Source organism: Dasypus novemcinctus, chromosome 15, assembly GCF_030445035.2.
Source record: "Dasypus novemcinctus isolate mDasNov1 chromosome 15, mDasNov1.1.hap2, whole genome shotgun sequence".
NCBI classification, from domain to species: Eukaryota; Metazoa; Chordata; class Mammalia; order Cingulata; family Dasypodidae; genus Dasypus; species Dasypus novemcinctus.
In genome coordinates this window covers 24,313,382-24,332,015 of record NC_080687.1, presented here as the reverse complement: position 1 = coordinate 24,332,015, position 18,634 = coordinate 24,313,382, and the positions used below count along the sequence as shown (strand labels likewise).

General features: G+C 47.6%; 1 protein-coding gene and 1 long non-coding RNA gene across 6 annotated transcripts in view; one reads left to right on the top strand and one right to left on the bottom strand.

Annotated features, from left to right (window-relative positions):
- The window catches only part of IRS2 (insulin receptor substrate 2), a 30,609-nt gene extending 22,232 nt beyond the window's left edge, over positions 1–8,377 (bottom strand). For all 3 annotated transcript variants that reach the window (XM_058276430.1, XM_004471195.3, XM_058276431.1), the window contains exon 1: positions 3,651–8,377. In XM_058276430.1, the coding sequence (XP_058132413.1) occupies positions 3,651–7,773 (4,123 nt within the window). In that variant the 5' untranslated portion in view covers positions 7,774–8,377. The remainder of the gene's footprint in view (positions 1–3,650) is intronic.
- Positions 7,276–18,634, top strand: part of LOC139436525 (uncharacterized) — a 35,167-nt gene continuing 23,808 nt past the window's right edge. The window contains exon 1 of one of the 3 annotated variants that reach the window (XR_011645806.1): positions 7,276–7,401. This is a non-coding gene — a long non-coding RNA (uncharacterized lncRNA). Of the gene's footprint in view, positions 7,402–7,512; positions 7,633–13,319; positions 13,543–18,634 lie in introns of those variants that run through there. The other 2 variants (XR_011645807.1, XR_011645805.1) reach the window with 2 other exon arrangements.

The following is an 18,634-nucleotide window of genomic DNA, read 5'->3' as shown; positions in this document are numbered from 1 at the left end:
GACTTTCATTCACGAATGCGTGTCTGTGTTTTCATTAGCACTTCACTGGTCGGCTCCCGGGAGGAGGGTAGGAGCAGTGTGCAATATTATCTTAACATGACAAACGCTAGCCAACTAAAACAGAATGGCATGCTCAACTTAAAAAAATAAAGGTTATATGCTTTGTCAAGTAATCTCATTAGATTTCGTAAAGTTTTCAGGTCGTTTAAAGACATCAACAGGCGATACTTTTAAACATAAAATGTGATTTCATTGTTTCTTTGGAAACATTTCTTTTATCCCTCAGTTCTTTTACCATAAGATCTGAACTGTTAGGTCTTTCACCAAACAAAATGTAAACACAAATGCTTTCAGTGGTAATTTTCATCTAATCTCTCCCATACATACATGCGAAACAACTTTAGAATAAAAATCCCATTAGAGAGGAACAATAAAATAGCATATTTTTATAAATCATAAAATCGTCATGTGCACACACACATCAAATTATTTTAAGAAGCAGTGTTAAAGCTTAGTAACTTCAGTAATATTTCTAGTTATCAAACAACAGAAATCCTAACAGATTGGTTAGATTTTTCTGTATACACATACACAGAACACACACTAAGCCACCTTCCCCTGCCCCTAAATAAGATGTGCACTTTAGAGTTAAATTCTTATTTAGTTTGGCCAATAAAAAAGTATATACCTAAGGTGTACTAAACTTTTTAATTGGCTTTAGAGTTTAAACCCCACCCCCATTCCCAATTCCACTGTAAACAACGATCAAACATTTCTGGAATCTTACCTCTCTGTTACCACTTATGCCAAATACTGTGCACTACCCAGTAACCCCCAATTATTTCGCTTCATAACTAAGTTTTTCCATGCCTAGCACAAGGAAATCGATACAGAAACACATGACCTTCTAAAAGCCAGGGAAACACAGGTGGTGACCATGGAAGTTCTTTTTCTATTCCATCTTCAAAGAAATGTTCTGCAAATCTTCCACTTCTTAAAGGATGGTTATCTAATGGGAACTTTTTGTTTGTAAGTGCCACAAACAAATTTCTACATACATATGTGAGTTAAAGAAGAGTAGATATTTATCCCAAGTTTCTGAATGTTCCTTTCTGGTTCAATGGACTACATCTTATGTTCCACATCAACAAAGATGACATGCTCATCTTGTGTATTCTACTGTTCTCTGTATTCAAATTAGTTCTTCAGAAATCCACTTAGCATGTATCTTCTTTAAAAAAAAAAAAGTGATTTTCGCATACTGGATCAACTGCAGTTATCAATTTTGCTTAAAAATAGCCCTTTTCCTGCCTGAAATGGTGTTTACAATAATACCTACACACATTTTGGAAAAACAGTAACCACAATGATCACTCATCTTTGTTCCAGAACCAGGGAACAGATGAAATGCTGTTTTGATTTCAGAATCATGAAACTCATAGGCTGAAAGGAATTTTATACTGGTGGGAAATCTTAATCAAAACAAGCTCAGGTCTAAATCAAATCTCTAAATAAACTTATCTCTGGCAGTTTAAGGTTTTCACTAATCTGAAAAGGGCATTAGATCATATATAAATTTATCTACTTTATCAGAAAGGCCTTGAATTCTTTTGGGCCTGCAGGTACAGCCTACAACACTCACCTCTCCTGTTACTGCAAAGATCAACTCCTGGCCCCCGCCCCCGCCCCAAATCCAGTCCAGGTTTTTACAGCCTATTCCACCAAAAACAGCTTAAAAGGTATCATGCCCTCAGACTGTTTTTCTGACCAGAATCAGGTGTGGGCAAATCATACTTCTTTTATGGTTCACTGTGGCATAGACCCATTTAGATAGACAAATGAATTTTTGTGCATATGTGTGGTTTTTTCCCGTTCAATGATACTTATGCCAGCGTGTTTACATGGTCTATGCCTTCAACACCAGCTAATCCCTCAACTCCAGATGCTCTAGCAATTTTTCAGATATACCTGTGTTGTTTAGTGAACTTGCAAGCAAAATGACCTCCAGCTGAGAGCTATCATTTATGGGATACATTCTGACAACTTCACATTGATTTGATTTGAAGCACTATACTCCTGCTATTTCTCTGTGATCTTTTCATCTTTACTCTAAGGTTTAAAAAAAAAAAAAAACCTTAAAAAAAAATAACTAAATCACTTTTCCTCTATTATATGAGAATAATGGGGGATTTACCCAAAAGCTATAATTTTAAATCTCATGAAATAACAGTCCCAAGCATATTATAAAACATATACTGGATTTAGACAGAATTAAAGTACTCTCTTTACTTTAAGAACAAAAGGCCTACAGATCCCCACACCATCTCGATCTTCATCCTGTAACCCTTGCTGACTATTTATTTATGTTAGGCAACATCTACTGCAGCATCCAAATCACACTATTTGCTGCTATGTGTTTCATGGTCCTCAAAGAGCCTCTTTCAACCCAGCAAAGAAAGAGCTACAAAATTAAAAGAACTCTCTTGAATTGAATATTTACCCCACTTGGGCCTTTCTTCCCCCCACCCTTGCACCATTCTAAGTTTGAGATAACCAGAATGCAGTGCCAGCTGCAAAGCAAGCTCACATCACTGCCTTCATGGCTATTTGATGAGAATTTGAAGAACAATGCAGGGCACCGTCCTATCTAATTGTTCCTGAAAAGACTGGTGTTTTTGTCCTTTCCCTTTTTTAACTCTGAAGAACTGATTCTAAATCCTGGCTGCACACCACAATCACCTGGGGGAACTTAGAACAACATTGTACCAGGCTCTGGCCATTTTACAAACCTCCCCAATGGATGCTAACATCTGGGCAGGGTTCTCAAAGTGTGGTCCCTAGACCACCAGTATCAGCACAAGCTGGGAACTTATACTAGAAGTCCAAGTTCTAGGCTGCACCCCAGAACCAAGCAGAAACTCTGGGGGCTCACAGAGCCCAGCAATCCATGTTTTAACAAACCTTCCAGGTGACCCCCACAAATGGTCGTGTTTGAGAACACTGTTCTGGAGTGTTACCACCTCACCCTCTTAAAAGAAAAAGAATTCACTTGATGGAAACACTCTTCTCTAGTTTATGTATATAATTTAAATAGTAAATTGTCTCCTCTAGCTGCCAGCGAAATGGATGCTAGTTTCTAAAGAGACTTTCAGGTCTGTTTTCATAAACTTTGAGGCTCCAGATGAATCAGCTTGGGACCACTACAGGAACACAGAAAAGTGAAGGGAACAGTTTAGTACCTTGAAGGACCTTCCAAGTGAACTTTCCCAACTCTATCAATCAAGGAACCGTGTTTAGCCGCCTCCTTTTGTTTGGCTTACCTCAGAAGAATTTCCAGAATGTTAACAGATTGCAAGAAAAGGGTACTGGGAAAAAATAAATGGGTGGGCCAAAAAAAAAAAAAAAAAAATCAAAGTCTTCCATGTCGGAAGCGTCACATTCATCTCAAAGACTATTTGACTGCTCTTGGCAAGTTCTTTGGAGAAAGAGGAGGATGTGGGAACCAGATGTAAAACCAAACACCACACCTGCGCCAGCATTTAGGCATTCAGGTCAAGGCGCTGCACAAAGGGCAGAGGGATGAAACCGGGAGACCCTCACATACTCCCCAATCCTTCCTCCTCTCCAACACCAAAGTCAAAAGGCCTCACCTTTGACAGCAGCGGCCTCCTTCAGGTGATGCGCCAAGAAGTCAATGCTGGCGTAGGTGTTGGCCGAGGGCAGGGCACCAGAGCCCGGTCCCCCACACACCCCGGGGGTGCCGCCGCCACCCACAGCGTTGATGAGCCCGCCAAGGCTCCGGTTCCGGCCCCAGGAGTTCTTGTCTCCCGGTTGTTGGTGCTGCTGCTGCTGCTGTAGCAGCGCAGTCTCGTCCCTCACGTCGATGGCGATGTAGTTGAGACCATTCTGGAAACCGGCCGAGGTCTCCCTGCGCATTGGAGAACCACTGCCCCCCGGGCAACCGATCAACCCCCCTGGCTGACCCTGTGTCCACGGTCTCGGCGGCTGGGGAAGCGACGGCACAGGGAGGGATGGCTGTACCTGGTGGGGGGAGGCTGGTGGCTCCTCTGCCCCGCCCAGGCCTGCGCCCCCACCGCCGCTGCCACCTTCGCCGCTTTTCCTGAGAGAGACGTTTTCCACCGAGGCCGAGTTGTGGCGCTTAGGATTGTGGGCGAAGGACGGGGACACGGGGGTCACAGTGGTGGTCGAGGAGAAGGTCTCGGAGCTGTGGCGGCGCCGGCCCCCCTGCGGGTCGGCGCGGATGACCTTGGCGCCTCGGTGGGGGTCTGGGGGTTGGCTAGCCTGCAGGAAGGCTTCCACCCCCGACACCTGATCCATGAGACTCAGCCTCTTCACCCCAGACGTCGGGCTGCTCACGCGGGCACTTTCTGGCTTCGGGGGTGCCGCAATGGGTTGTGGCGGGGTGGCAGCCACGCCAAAGGCCATCTCGGTGTAGTCACCATTGTCCCTGGTCTCAGAGGACGAAGAAGGGGCAGCGCCGGGGCCCTGGGAGGTGGCGGCAACCGACGCTGGAGGCAGTCGGTACAGCTCCCCTGGTGGTGGCGGTGGGGGTGGCTGCTGGGGCTGGGAGCAGGAAGAGGAAGGAGCAGAAGGCCGAGGCGGCAGGGGTGGGTAGGGGGAGGCCTCCGGGGAGAGAAGGGCATCCAAAGAGCCTACAGGGTCCCTACTCTGGGCGCCCGGCTTGGGCGACTTGGGCGAGCTGAAGTCGAGGTTCATGTAGTCGGAGAGCGGGGAGCGCTGCCGGCTGTCGCTGCTCGTGCCAGGGGTGCCAGAGCCCAGGGAGGAGGCCGGGCTACTGGCTGACAGCAGCGAGGAGGACGAGGCTGCCGAGGCCAGCAGCGGGGGGGCAGGTGGTGACAGGTGGGCTCCCGCCTCTCCGAAGTCAATGTTGATGTACTCGCCCGGGCTCTTGGGCTCGGGCGGCAGAGGGTACTCGTGCATGCTGGGCAGAGTCTGAAGGCCCTCCAGGGACAGGCGAGTGGGCCGCACCGCCCGGCAGCGCTGGTTCAGGAAGCCCTCGGGCCGGCTGCCGCCACCGCCGCCACTGCTGCCGCCGCTATGCCTCACGGGCGAAGGCACTACTGGGTGGTGAGGCTGGCCGTGGCTGCCCCCACTGGCCCCAAAGGTGCTGGCCGACGGGGTGGCTGGCGCCTGCGGGCTGGACTGCTGCTCCGACCTCTCCTCTTCAAGGATCCGCCCCACCGGGGAGCTCATGAGCACGTACTGGTCGCTGTCCCCGTGGCAGGTGTAAGGAGCCTTGTAGGAGCGGGGCAAAGAGCTGTAGCAGTAGCCAGGGACACCCTTGAGCATGTCTCCACCACTGTGCAAGGCGGCTGAGAAGAAGTCAGGCGGGGTACAGGAGGTGCCCGCGTCACCAGGGGACATGTTGAGGTAGTCCCCGTTAGGAAGCAGCTTGCTGTCGGAATTCTCCATGGACAGCTTGGAGCCACACCACATGCGCATATAGCCACTGTCCTCGGGGGAGCTCTCTGCCGGGGAACTGGCCTTGTAGCTTCCTCCACTCACTGGAAAGCCTCTGACAGCCACAGAGGTTGGGGCTGGCACTGCAGCTCCGGAGGGGGGCAAGGCTGAAGCAGCAACCCGTGGCTGCAGGATCTGCTTGGGGGCAGACACGCTGGTGGGACTCATGGGCATATAGTCATCACTCTTGCAGCTGCCACCACCCACCAGCGGGGCCACGCCAGGGGTCATGGGCATGTAGCCATCGTCCGCTCCAAGATTACTGCTGGAGCCCCTGTGGGAGCCGATCTCTATGTCCCCGTAGTCCTCAGGATAGGGGTTGTAGGCCACTTTGGGAGATGAGGCCGGGCAAGACGGGCAGAGCCGGCCTGAGCTGCCCGAGAAGGTGGCCCGCATCAGGGTGTATTCGTCCAGGGAGGCGGAGGAGGGCTGGGGCACTGCCCGCTGGCGGGCAGGTGTGGTCAAGGAGTAAGTCCTTTTCCTCAGCCCTTTGTCCAAGTCCTGAACCCCGTCCCCCGAGACTCTGCGGTAGGGGCGGCCGCAGTGGCTCAAAGGCCTGTCCATGGTCATGTACCCATACAACTCGCCCCCACTGCCGTCCCTGGCAGGAGGGGTCTCTGCGATCGACTCGGGAGTGTTGCTTCGGTGGCTGCAGAAGGCTCTCAGGTCGCCGGGGCTGGAGCCATACTCATCCAAGGACATGAACCCGGGGTCGCTGGGGGAGCCCGAGGCAGAGGCACTGCCACTGGAGGGCCGCTGGCCCTGGTGATGGTGCAGGGGGTGCTGCAGGTGCGGGTGCGGGCCTGGAGGCAGCGGGTAGGAGCCCGAGCCGTGTCCACTGCTGGACGAGAGGCTGCCCGGGCTGGTGGCCGCAGGGGGAGAGTGGGACACGGGCATGGACATGGAGCGGCTGTGTTGCAGGGCGCCCCCTGCCGGCGCCAGCATCATCTTGCTCGGACGGCCGCTGCAGCCGCTGCTCAGGGTGTGCGAGCGGCTCAGAGGCGTCCTCACCGGCCCGGGACTCATGGGGCTCCCGGCCACCGACACGGGTCTGCAGCCCCCTCCGCCCGCCGCGCCGGCGCTGCCGTCCCCTTCGCTGGCCGTGCGCACCCGGCAGGAGCTGCATTTGGCGGCCGCCGCCGCACTGGCGCTGGCTGCCGCCGGCGGGGTGGCCGCCAGGCTGTCGGTGCGCGAGCGGCGCACCAGGCCCGTCTGGCTGGGGGGCAGGTTGACCAGGTGGTGGTGGCGCCGCGCGCCGGGCACGCTGATGGGGTGCGTGGAGGAGGAGCCCGACGACTGGCTCTTGCTGCGCGGCCGAAACTCGAAGAGCTCCTTCAGCGCCTTCATGGCCTCCAGGATGGTCTCGTGGATGTTCTGCGCCACCACCGAGTCGTCGGCCTGCATCCAGAGCTCGCCGGGGCCCGTGACGGCCGAGCGGCCCACCTCGATGAAGAAGAAGCTGTCCGAGTGGCCGCAGCGGCGGATGTTCATCAGCTGCAGCGTGACCGACGGCTGCTCGCAGTTGAGCTTCACGAAGCCGATGGTGCGCGCCGACAGGCACAGGCGGTACACGCCCGTCAGGTTCTTGCTCTGCCCCAGGCCCTTGGGCTTCAGGTTCACCTGCCAGACCTCGCGGTAGACGGAGGTGGCGGGCGCGATGAGCCCGTAGTTGTCGTCGGCGGCGCCGGCCGAGCCGCCGAAGACGCCGCTGCCGGGCAGGGAGGCGCTGCAGGACGCGGCGCTGGCGGCGGCGGCGGGGCAGCGCGCGGAGGGCGCGTCGCCGGCGCCCGCGCGGCCCTCGTTGACCAGGTCGGTGAGCGCGCGGTACCAGCCCTCCTGCTCCTGCTCGTTCTCGGCCGCCACGGCGAAGTACTCGTCCTTGGTGTAGAGGGCGATGAGGTACTTGTGCTTGGCGTCGGCGCGCTTGTTGATGTTGAGGCAGCAGTCGAGCGCGATCACCCTCTTCGGGGCCCCCGACTTGTTCTTCCACTTCTTCTCGTTCTCGTAGTACTCGAGCCGGGGGGGCTGCGGCGGCTGGCCCCCGCCCGCCGCCGGCTCCTCGCCGCCCGCGCCGCCCCCGGGCCCGCGGAGCACGAAGAAGCGCTTGTGTCCGTGCTTCTGCTTCCTCAGGTAGCCGCACTTCCGCACGCTGTGGTTGTTGTTGTTGTTGTTGTTGTTGAGGTTCGGGCCGCCGCCCCCTGCGCTCCCGCCGCCGTCGCCGCCGCCGGCCCCGGGCGGGGTGGGGAGCCCGTTCAGCGGCGGGCTCGCCATCCTGGGCGCTCCGCTCCCGGCCGCCCCCAACCCAGGGGCGGGGAAGGAGGGGGGCTGGGGAGAGGCCGGGGAGGCACGGGTCTCCTCCTCACCCGAGCGACCGGTGCTCGCGCCCGAGAGGTGCCTGAGGATCAAGGGGAGCCCGCGGGAGGACGACGAGGCGCGGTGGCGCAGCGCCCCGCCGGGCTCCGGCAGCCTCCGGGGGTCTCTCCGAGGATGCCCGGCTCGCGGCCGGCAGCCGCCCTCCCGTGCCCAACTTCCCACGGCCGCTCCCTCTCCAGGGTCTCGGGCTGCGCGGCCGCCTGGGGACAGTCGCGCGATGGGGAGACAGTCCGGGTGTCCGAGCCGCCCGCCGCCGGGCCCGAGCTTAAGCCGCCCGCGGCTGCACTTGTCCTGCTGCCGCGGCCGCCGACTGCGAGCCGCGCTCCGGGGAGCCGAGGTGCGCCGGGGGACCCGGGGTCCGCGCCGCCGCCACCCGAGCTGCTGCTGCTGCTGCTGCCAACGGCGACTCCTGCTCGTCTCGGTCCCAGTTGAACAGTGAGTAACACATCGCGCACCGAGTGACTGAACTAAGAAGAGCAAAACAACATGTGACTCGGCGTTACGCAGGCACACACACGAGCGCGGGGCCGGCCGCCGCTCCTCCCCCTCCCGCGCCCCGCATTGGCGGCCGCGCCCCGGGACGGACGGCGCCCCGAGCCAATGGGGCGCGCGGGCTCGGGAGCGGGGCGGGCCGCGCGGCGCCCCTGCGGGCCCCCAGCCACCCGGCGCCCGGCTTGTCTCCTTCAGCAGCGTTTCCCGCCGGTTCCCTCCCCCGCCCGCGGAGGATGGAGGGCCCCGCCAGGGGTGGGGGCCCGGCGCCCCGGTGCCTCATTAATCAGAGGCTTGTTGTTGATGCACGCGAAGGAAATGCCACCCAGAGCGTGAAAAGGGAGCGGGGAGAAGGGGCGGGGCGAGGCGGGCGCGGGGGGCGCCGTGGAGGACCTCTCCCTCCCGCCTTTGACTGCCTTCATTTATCTTCTCGCTTCCGCTGGGAAGGGAAGCCTGGTCGGGCGGCCTGGAAGGGGGAAGTGGGGGGCCCGGTGAGGATCAAAGGCAGAGGCGGGTAGCTCAGGGCTAGGCGGAAGGGGAGGGGGCGGGCAGCACCCCCGCCCGCGCCCCGCATCCCATCCCCACCCCCGCCGCCGCCCGGATCACGGCGGGGCCTCGGGGGGCAGAGGCGCGAGGAGGTGCGGGTGAATCGGGGCTGCCCTCTCCGTTGCCACGCGCATTCCGCCCTCCCTTCTCGGCGAAGTGGAGCCTGCGGCCGGGGCTCGGGTGCCCGGAGCAGAGGCGGGGTGGCGGCGCGCTCCCGCAGCGGGGTTGTTTGCGCCGGTGCTGTGCTCCCGGGTGCTCGTCAGCACGGGGGTGGCGGTGTGCAGGGCCCGCCGGCGCTTGTTTACGAGCATCCAAATTAGTCACACGGTGAGCTCAGGATCAATAGCTTCAAGCCCTTTACGGGAAGGAAAGCGGGGGGCCGGGGTGCGGGGAGGGGGCCAAGGCCAGGCGACCAAACGGTGCGGGCCTCTGCGGGGGACTCGGATGAAAGGGAAGCTCCCCGGAAACCCTGGGCCCGCGCAGGCTTCGCTCAGCCGGGTTTCTCTCCCAAAGCAGTATTCGATCCATCCTCTCCCGGTTTCCCACCTTCTCAAGGAGCAGTCCGGGGCTGGGGTGGGGGAAGGGGTGCGCCGTGCGTGAAGAGTGAGCGCCCTCACCCCACCCCGCGTTCGAGGTCTCTTTCGGGGGGTGTCATCAGCACTTATTTACTTGTCAGGTTCTCGGGAAGTTGAAATCCTGTTTTGGATGTAATGGGAGGAGGAGGACAAGCCAGCATAGAAAAATGCAGCTTCCATAGTGCAGGGAAAGGGGCGGGCACTTGCAAGAAAACAACCCCAGGGAGCCCGCGTTTCCGCTGCGGGGTGTCCGCCTCCCGCAAAGACACCCCACCCCCCCCAGCCCGCCACTGCGCCCGCTCGCAGATCGCAAGTGGGCGTCTCCGTACCTGTTAGTGCCTTATCTTGCCAGCGACTGCGGAGTTGAAGATGCCCTTGAAGAAGTACTACGGCTTTTTGTATCTACGTGGCTTTTGTGACTTTCAAAGTCGGTTACAAATAAGTATCTGAACAATTGCACCTTCTAAAATGCAAAGTGAGGGCGACTGGTTTGAGGGTGGGAATTCCCTGAGTTCAGATCAGAGCAGATTCTGGGTCCTGTAGAAAGTAAGAAGGATAAACAAACAAAATCGCCCCCCCCCCCCCTTTTTAAATGTTTGCCTTTATGAAATAATCTGAAGAAATTTATCTTACTGTAATCTTGTTTTTTTTATTAAGTCCTGTAACTTTTCCTTTCGATGCCCTTTAGAACGTAAAATTTCTAATGTTATGAAATGAAATGTAATAAAGTCTTTAATGAAAACACTTTAAGAATAATTTTGGAAAAAGTGCTATATATTCTTAAATATTTCGTATAAAATGTGCCTTAAAGATTATGGCATATCGAATGGCATAATTTGGAGTTGAATCAGCGTGACAAAATATAATAAAAGTTAACTCAAACAAGTATACCCTCCATTTTAATCCATACTGAAAAAGAAGAATACTTCAAGGAATGTCACTTAAAATTGTGTGTGTGTGTGTGTGTGTGTGTGTGTGTTTGGGGGGCACTGCTTTTATGGACATTGTGCTTCAGTTTTCTATTCTAGTCTATTCTTTTGAGATCTTGTTGCCTTTTTATGTTAACAAATGTTGCCTAGCAATATGTCTATGTAGAGAAGAAAGAAAGGATTCCTTATCTCGGAGCTTGAAGAAAATGTGGCCCAATTTTATTGGCTTTGTAATAATTTACATCCTACTTTATGAGAGAGGTAAATGTGACCTCTGTATATATTCCTTAATATTCCATAAAGTAGCCCTAAAGAGCTGTCAGTGATATTGAGAGCAATCTTTTCAGTCTTAGGTGATAAGGATTTCCTCTGAGAAAGTATCTTTTGTAATTGTGTCATTCTTTTCAGATCGTGATTTTTAATACATTAGATTTTCGTATATTTGTAGAATATTTATTTGCTGCACCTAGCAGATTTTAACAAGTGTCATTAATATTTTCTTAGTTTTGTTGTTGCTGTTCTTAAGGCTATTCTAATTCTAAATGTCTGTATTTTTAAGTCAATGTCTCAGAAGTTCTAATTGACAAGCGTAGAGCCTAAATTGAAGTGAGCATTTTGCCTATTTACAACCTCAGTTACCCTGTGAGGGGTAAAAAAGGGAAAGAAAAAGAATTATCACCTATAGCAGTGGCATTATCATACCATAAAGATTATGAATCTCCTGCAGCAAAACCACAAATTAATTGTAATTCTGAAGTCCTAGAACCTCTGCATACAATTGTGGGAGGTGCAATTTCAGTTCTCAGGGAGTCAGTCCATGAAACGAACGCTAAGAAATTCTGAATTAGCAGCATCCCAATATTCTTCTTCAACCAAGGAACTCTTTATCGTTCCCACTTTCTATTGCCAAATAAGCTATTTATTTATTTAAAGCTTGTTCTACACCTTGTGATTTTCCAACTGTTCTCCCATACTTTTTCAGCAAAAGTCAGCTAATAACATCTGCCAATATGCTCTCTACTGCAGGGCCAGGAGCTGCTTGCATGGCCTGTTGCCAGCAAACAGCCTGGTTGAAATTTTTTCTCATGGTCCAAGATCTTTCGTTGGCAGTTTTCTTTCCTTTCTTACAGTTAACAAAGTGGCCATATCTTTTAGCAAAGAGAGTTTTACATAGAATCTTATTGGCAGGGATTCTACTATTAACAGAAAAACTCCTTTTTAGAACAACTTAATTTCCTTTCATAAAGTAATCAGTTTCATCAAAGTTCAGAGATTAAATGTGTCCCAAATTCATAATACAACAGTATTAAAATAATGAATGTCTATTAGTTTTCTTCTTTAGTTTCATATAGGACAGAGAAGAAAGGCATATGAAAAGGTCAGTGCTTCTGAGGTTATTTTTCTTTTTAAATTTTTAACCCTGCGGATATTCGGCTGTATTTTGTGTCTAGATGAACTAAATCTAAAAACTGACTAAGCAGATCTTTATGTGGAGTACTATATGACCTGTTAGAATAGCTTTCCTTTAAAATGTAGTCTAGGAGATACAGATTTTTTACTTCAGAGGTTAAGGGATATGTTTGGACTTTAAAAAGAGTGTCAACATTTCATCAAATTTCGCTTTAAGTAGTGTGGCTCAGTACCTCCTTCAATAAATATCCATTTCTCTGCTCAATGAATTGAGCACTGAAGACCTTTTTCTCATCTAGGATTCATGGGGAACTTCAGTACACTTTAGCGGCAAGTTTTTCTTTACAAATCTATTTGCTAATATGTTTCAACTGAAATTTCACAAGAATTTTGTAACATGCTAACTCTGTGTATGTGCAACAGAATGATTTACATGAGAGAATGTAACTGTTGTTTGTGTCATTTCTTATCTTGTATGGAGTTGCAAATACTTAAAGAATCTCTATTTGCTAATAGATTGTATCAGTTCCCTGGAAATTGTAAAGGCTTTACAAGTTAGTATTTGTTCTAATCATTAAAGATACTGAATTTATTTTTAGATACTCCTTACCTAAATGCTTATGGGGGGGTGGGATTTAAACATGATTATTTCATTTATATATATGGTGGAGCAAACTACACTGAATTTTTAAATAAGAATTCTTCTGAAAAGTGGGTGAATTGAATTAAAACTGCTACGAAAAGTACATATGTAGTAGGCTCAAATGCAGCTAACCCAATATCCAAAACATTTTCACGATAGAATTATATGAAATATAATTATGTTGAAGGAATATCAACACCCAATTAAAAAGTGACTGCAGTTAGAAATTTAAAATTCATATTAGCACAACCCTGGATTTCGTTGCATTTGAATTTTGAGAATGAATTTCTAGATTTAAAGAAAAATCACTTTTTTTTTGCCTAAAGACTTTCAATGACTGAAGTGAAAATTATATATTAACAGTGGTGTAACATTGCTTTAAATCGTATTACACACACACGTACACACACACACTACTTAGAACATCTCTGTTCCTTGGAATGCTTGGGCCCCTGTAACATAATACACTTAGATTTGCATGACTCAATTGGTGTCCTGTGTATTGCTAGCTTTTAGTGTTCTAACTGCTGGGTTAAAATGGTTGTTTTTGTTTTGCTTTAAAACAAAACGTTTCCTATCAGAAGAGAACAAAATTGCCTGCTTTTCAATCTGTAGCTCATGGGCAGATGACATTAAAAAATGTCTCTAACATGACACAGCTATATTTTCTGGGAGAGGGAGGAGGATGAGCAATGACGATCACTGGGAGTGTCCTTGAACAGAGTACAAATGTTACAAAGGGGGAAAGATCAGCCTGTGTTCATTGATTCCACTGTTTATTATAGGAGCAAGCTCTTGCCCCGTTTTTGTAAACTGCTTAGGAGGTAAACAGTAAGTCATGAACCACTCTGCTTTTTGCCAGAAGCTCTAGTGTTTAATGGAACTGGAATACAGTCGGAAACCTTCCACTTTCCTACAATTGCTCACGTGCTGTTTCCAGGCTTGCCTTCTGAGTCTGTTTTCTAGAGTTGTTTTGAAATTCAACCTAAAGATAACAGAGGAAATGCGACCCACTCTTGTGAATGCTGCCACCAACTGGCAATGTTTCTTCCCAAGGCAGATTTGGGGCTCTCATGTGAGTTATCACTGCCAAAATGATGACTGCTGTTGTCAAAAGTTGATTCTAACCTAACAGAAATTTTAAAAGTTGATAGAAACAATTCGAGATCAAACAAAGAAATATCAATAAGTGACTAAGAGCAGTATCAGATAGCAAGTGAGGAACGAGTAAATCTGTAAGTGCAAAAAAATTTCTAATGTTGGAAAAACCATTTTAGTTTGCTTATTTACTAACAAAGTATGATTGTTTAAGAATTGATATCAGTGTCCATTTTAGAAAACTTATCTAGCCAACAAAATGAAAACAGACAATAATCTTAAATTCAGGATTATTTTGGAATGTTTAGAGCAAGTGTAATAGTTAAAATCAAGATGTCCTTCTCTGGAAAGCTTTTTTTTTTTTTTTTTTTTAAGCCATTGTTTCCCTTTAAACTGACCCATCAATTGCAAATTCTTTTTAAAATAAGCCAAAATCATCTTGAGAGATATTGAAAAGCAAAGCTTGAAACAGTAGGGATGGGGAAGAAAAATAATTTTTAAAAAATATAAATAACAAGTACAGTTCAGTAAATGTCAAAATGTTCACTGAGTAAAATAATTTGAACTCGTACTCATGACTTATTTATCAATTCTGAATGTATAACTTACATTTTCTTAATTGACTAGGCAATGCAAATGATAGAGATATTCTAGAGAGAGTTGGTGGTGGTGTTCAGAGCTAAGTTAACCAAACAGAGTGAAGGAATCAGAAGACTTGATTTATTTGCTGCCAAACATGTCCTTGAGGTACTTCTATCTAAAGATGATAATCAAAAAGGCTGATACATAAAATGGCAATAATAGTAATAATTAGCAAGGAGGGTAGGTTATCAGTGTATTTATATATTCATATAATTATCGATCTTAATTCTTACAAACGTGGGATAAATAAATGTATTATTCTCCCATAGTTCAGATTATAAAATTACATAATTATAACACAAGTGAGAATTGAGCCTAGGTCTTTTAATTCCTCTATTGGGTAGTCTTTACTAATCTGTCCTGAGTCCATGTAAGTAGTATACAATATTTAAGAAGAATGATGAGTTATTAACATATGTATTATACTTTAGAACACATATAACCTAAATGATATTAACTGGACTAAAGTAACTTGAGGAAATATAGATTAGTGAAGCTCACAAGAAAATTAAGCAGTAACTTGTGAAATTAAAGCACATGCTAATTATTGCTATTTCCCGCTGACTGTTAAATGAAGATTTCAGTTCAGATAAATGCATTCTAAGAATTACTACTAGCAGGGTAATCATCAGCCTGCATTTTAATGTTTGCTACTCCTTTATTAAAGCTTCATAGATTAGCCTAGCTTTGTCTTATTAAAAAAAAGAGAAATATATATATATATTGAAAATACTTTTAAGTTAGTTTATAAAGCAACATGTTTTTTTAGATAGTACAAAATAAGAATTAATAAGGCACTGCATTTAAAAAGACACCCAGAAAATGAAATATATTGATATTTTGAACTTAATAGTTTTCTGTTTTTATTTTGGTAAATGGGTACATAATTTAAAATTTTCTTTACACTAAAAATATAATATAATTTTGAAATAGCACCCTTGTTCCTCAAAGTAAAAGTTACAAAGGAAATTAGCATGCAGATTGTCATTTACCCTCATTGTTTTAAATTACATTATTTTTGGGGTATAGAATAATAGAAAAGTTAAATTATCCATTATTATGCATGTGAATTTACATCATTTGCAATTCAAAATATTAAAAATGAACAAATATTAAAAATAAATTAAGTTACTAAGCATATATTAAATACCTGCTAAGTGTCAAACATATTCTAGGAATTATCCAGAATATAGGTTTTTGCCTCTTTAGGTGTCTATCTAAAAAATAAGTCACGATTTTTCTGAAATGATTCATTGGGAAATATTTTTTTTCTACATTTTGTTACAATGTTACAATGCATAATTTGGAAACCAAAATTATTTTAACCATGATTAGCCAATTTTTTTCTTAATACTTAATTTTAATTCCTCATGTTGGTATTTCAGCCTCTTCTTACTAATGGTTTATAGTAGAGAAAAAGCGATTTTTCATCTTTAAGCCTAGGAAATTTCACAAAGTATGAACTGTTCACATCAGATGATATATTCGGGAAATTCCGGGAAAAAGGTAATATTAAGGTATAGGAAGAAAACAAGAGCTGAACTCCATCTTGGGTAAACAGAAGTATCTTCTAATTAAAATTATGTTTGCACTTAGAAGGAAGAAAAAGGATATATGAGAAAGAGCAGAAGATAAATTGAGGCAACTTTAAGTCTTGTTTTAAATGTTTAATTTATTGGTGCTAAATGTTCATTTAAATGAATTTAAAAATTATTCTGAGCTGTTTTCAGTCCTTCAGCTTCAATGAGGTCTTTGTGACACCTCCACATCCACTGTTAAATATCTTGTAGTGTGCCTCCCCAGAAAGCATCATCCATGGGATTACATTCTTATTCAGTGTTCAGGTGGAAATGGACAACTACATTTTAGTGATACTGGATTTCCTGTCATTCATTTCCAAATGGTTCTGAAATAGGGCTAAACTATTTGCTGTTGTGTGGCCCTGTTTTCCATTGGTTCTGCTTTTCTTTGGGTTCTTAGATAAGGAGTTCACTTTTTTCATTTCTAAATGGTGTTTGCAATCTCTAATTTCATAGGAAGGGAAAACCCATTTATGTCTTCCCAGGTTTGTTTTCTGGATAGTATTCCTAGTTGTAATTGGGTTACAATTTCAAACATAATACATAATTAAAACATTTTAGTGTTAATAAACAAGTGCCCGTTTTCTAAACAAGACACATCTCTTTAAAAGAGACTAAGGGTGCTTAAATCCAGTGCATGTCTTCAGCTTATCAACTGAACACTTAGAGCAGAGGCTCGTAACCAGGATTTCAGGGGGTCCCTGATCTTGAATTGAAAATTTTGAAAAACCATTATTCTTGTGGGGGTGTGTTGGAGTGGGTATGATCTATTTCTTAAATAATACAAGTTTAGTGTGGACTTAGTAAGGGGTCCATGGTTTTCACCTGACCAGCAAAGGGGTCTGTGGAACAAAAAAGGTTAAGAACCCCTGACTTCAAGGGAAATGAGGACAGTAAATACATTCTCTAACTTTTGGTCCATGGAATTAGTTTTAATTAGTCAAACTTTAGTAATTCTTCTAAATGTAGCTTACTTATGAGCTACGTTTTTTTAAAAGCTAATGTTTTAGACTAATGATCTGCCTGTGTCTACAGGAACTATCCTTTTAGAATAGAATAATACCAAATGTATGATTTCCAGTTGTGTTATCCAGTGATAAACTGATACTAACCCAGTGAAATATTGGATCTGGTCAAACTTGCCAGCAAATTTGAAGCACTTCTTGGTGCCAGGCACTGTATTTGGTCCTGTGGGCACCCCAAAACGCAAAGCTAAGCAGCAACCTGGCTGTGCCTGAGCGGAGAGATAGCACTCTATGGAGCTCCCATGCTCCCATGCTCTTGCTCTACCTGCCAAAAGTGCAAGGCCCTGGCTTCCCCCTACCCAGGCCAGTGTTGGCAGCGAAAACCCCTGAGGGATAAGGTAATGGCTTCCTCCAGGACGACAGAAGAGGCGGATTCCCCAAACTCAGTGTTCCTCAGCTGTTCCCCAACCACCTGGCACGTGTGACATTTCTGGGTGTTCCCATGTCACTCCCATTGTGCTTGAGGAGCAAAAGGAACCCAAGCAAATCATGCTGCTGGCTGTGCCGTGAGTCTCTGACCCAAGAAGCTCATGTCCACCACGGGGATCCATGTCATGGTAACAGCCTAGCTCATTAGCTGGTAAGGGGAGTAAAATAAAATCTCAGAGCCTGACAGTGCCCTTAGGGAGCTCACAGTCTAGCGGGAGGTGGAGAACACATAGGCAGACAGTCAAATCACAAGGCCAATGTGTTAAGTACCGAAATAGATGCTACTGTATAGGGGAAAGTAGTGTGTGTGAAAGTCGACATTTTATTTTGTTTGAAAGAGGCAGATTATTCAATAAATGGGTTTGGCAAAACTGGAGAATATATCTGAAATTACATTAAAGTTGGGTCCCTGTGTCCTTTCATTAAAATAAGTATCAGGTGGGAAACGGACTTTGGCCCAGTGGTTAGGGCATCCGTCTACCACATGGGACGTCCGCGGTTCAAGCCCCGGGCCTCCTTGACCCGTGTGGAGCTGGCCCATGCGCAGTGCTGATGCGCGCAAGGAGTGCCCTGCCACGCAGGGGTGTCCCCCATATAGGGGAGCCCCATGTGCAAGGAGTGCACCCATAAGGAGAGCCGCCCAGCGCGAAGGAGGGAGCAGCCTGCCGAGGAATGGCACTGCCCACACTTCCCGTTCCGCTGACGACAACAGAAGCGGACAAAGAAACAAGACGCAGCAAAAAGACACAGAAAACAGACAACCGGGGGAGGGGAGGGGAATTAAATAAATAAAAATAAATCTTTAAAAAAAAAATAAGTATCAGGTGAATCAAGGACTTAAATGCTAAAATATGAAACCATGGAACGTAGGAGAAAAGGAAAGAAGTATTTATAAAATTACTTTCTTGAATAGAATTATGTGGGGAGGGGAACCATTAAAAACAAAGTAAAAGTGCAAACAGCAACCTGGGAAGAAAATGCAACAACCCTTGTCACAGATGAAGTGCTTATTGTATATTTATTTAATACCTTAAGAGCTCCCATGAGACAATAATCAAAAGATGTAATATAGGGAAGCAAACTTGGCCCAGTGGATAGGGCGTCCGTCTACCACATGGGAGGTCCATGGTCCAAACCCAGGCCTCCTTGACCAGTGTGGAGCTGGTCCACGCGCAGTGCTAACACGCGCAAGGAGTGCTGTACCACGTAGGGGTGTCCCCCCTGTAGGGGAGCCCCATGCACAAGGAATGCACCCCGTAAGGAGAGCCACCCAGCACGAAAGAAAGTGAGGTCTGCCCAAGAATGGTACCACACACACGGAAAGCTGACACAGAAAGATGATGCAACAAAAAAAACACACAGATTCCCGTGCCCACTGACAACAACAGAAGCA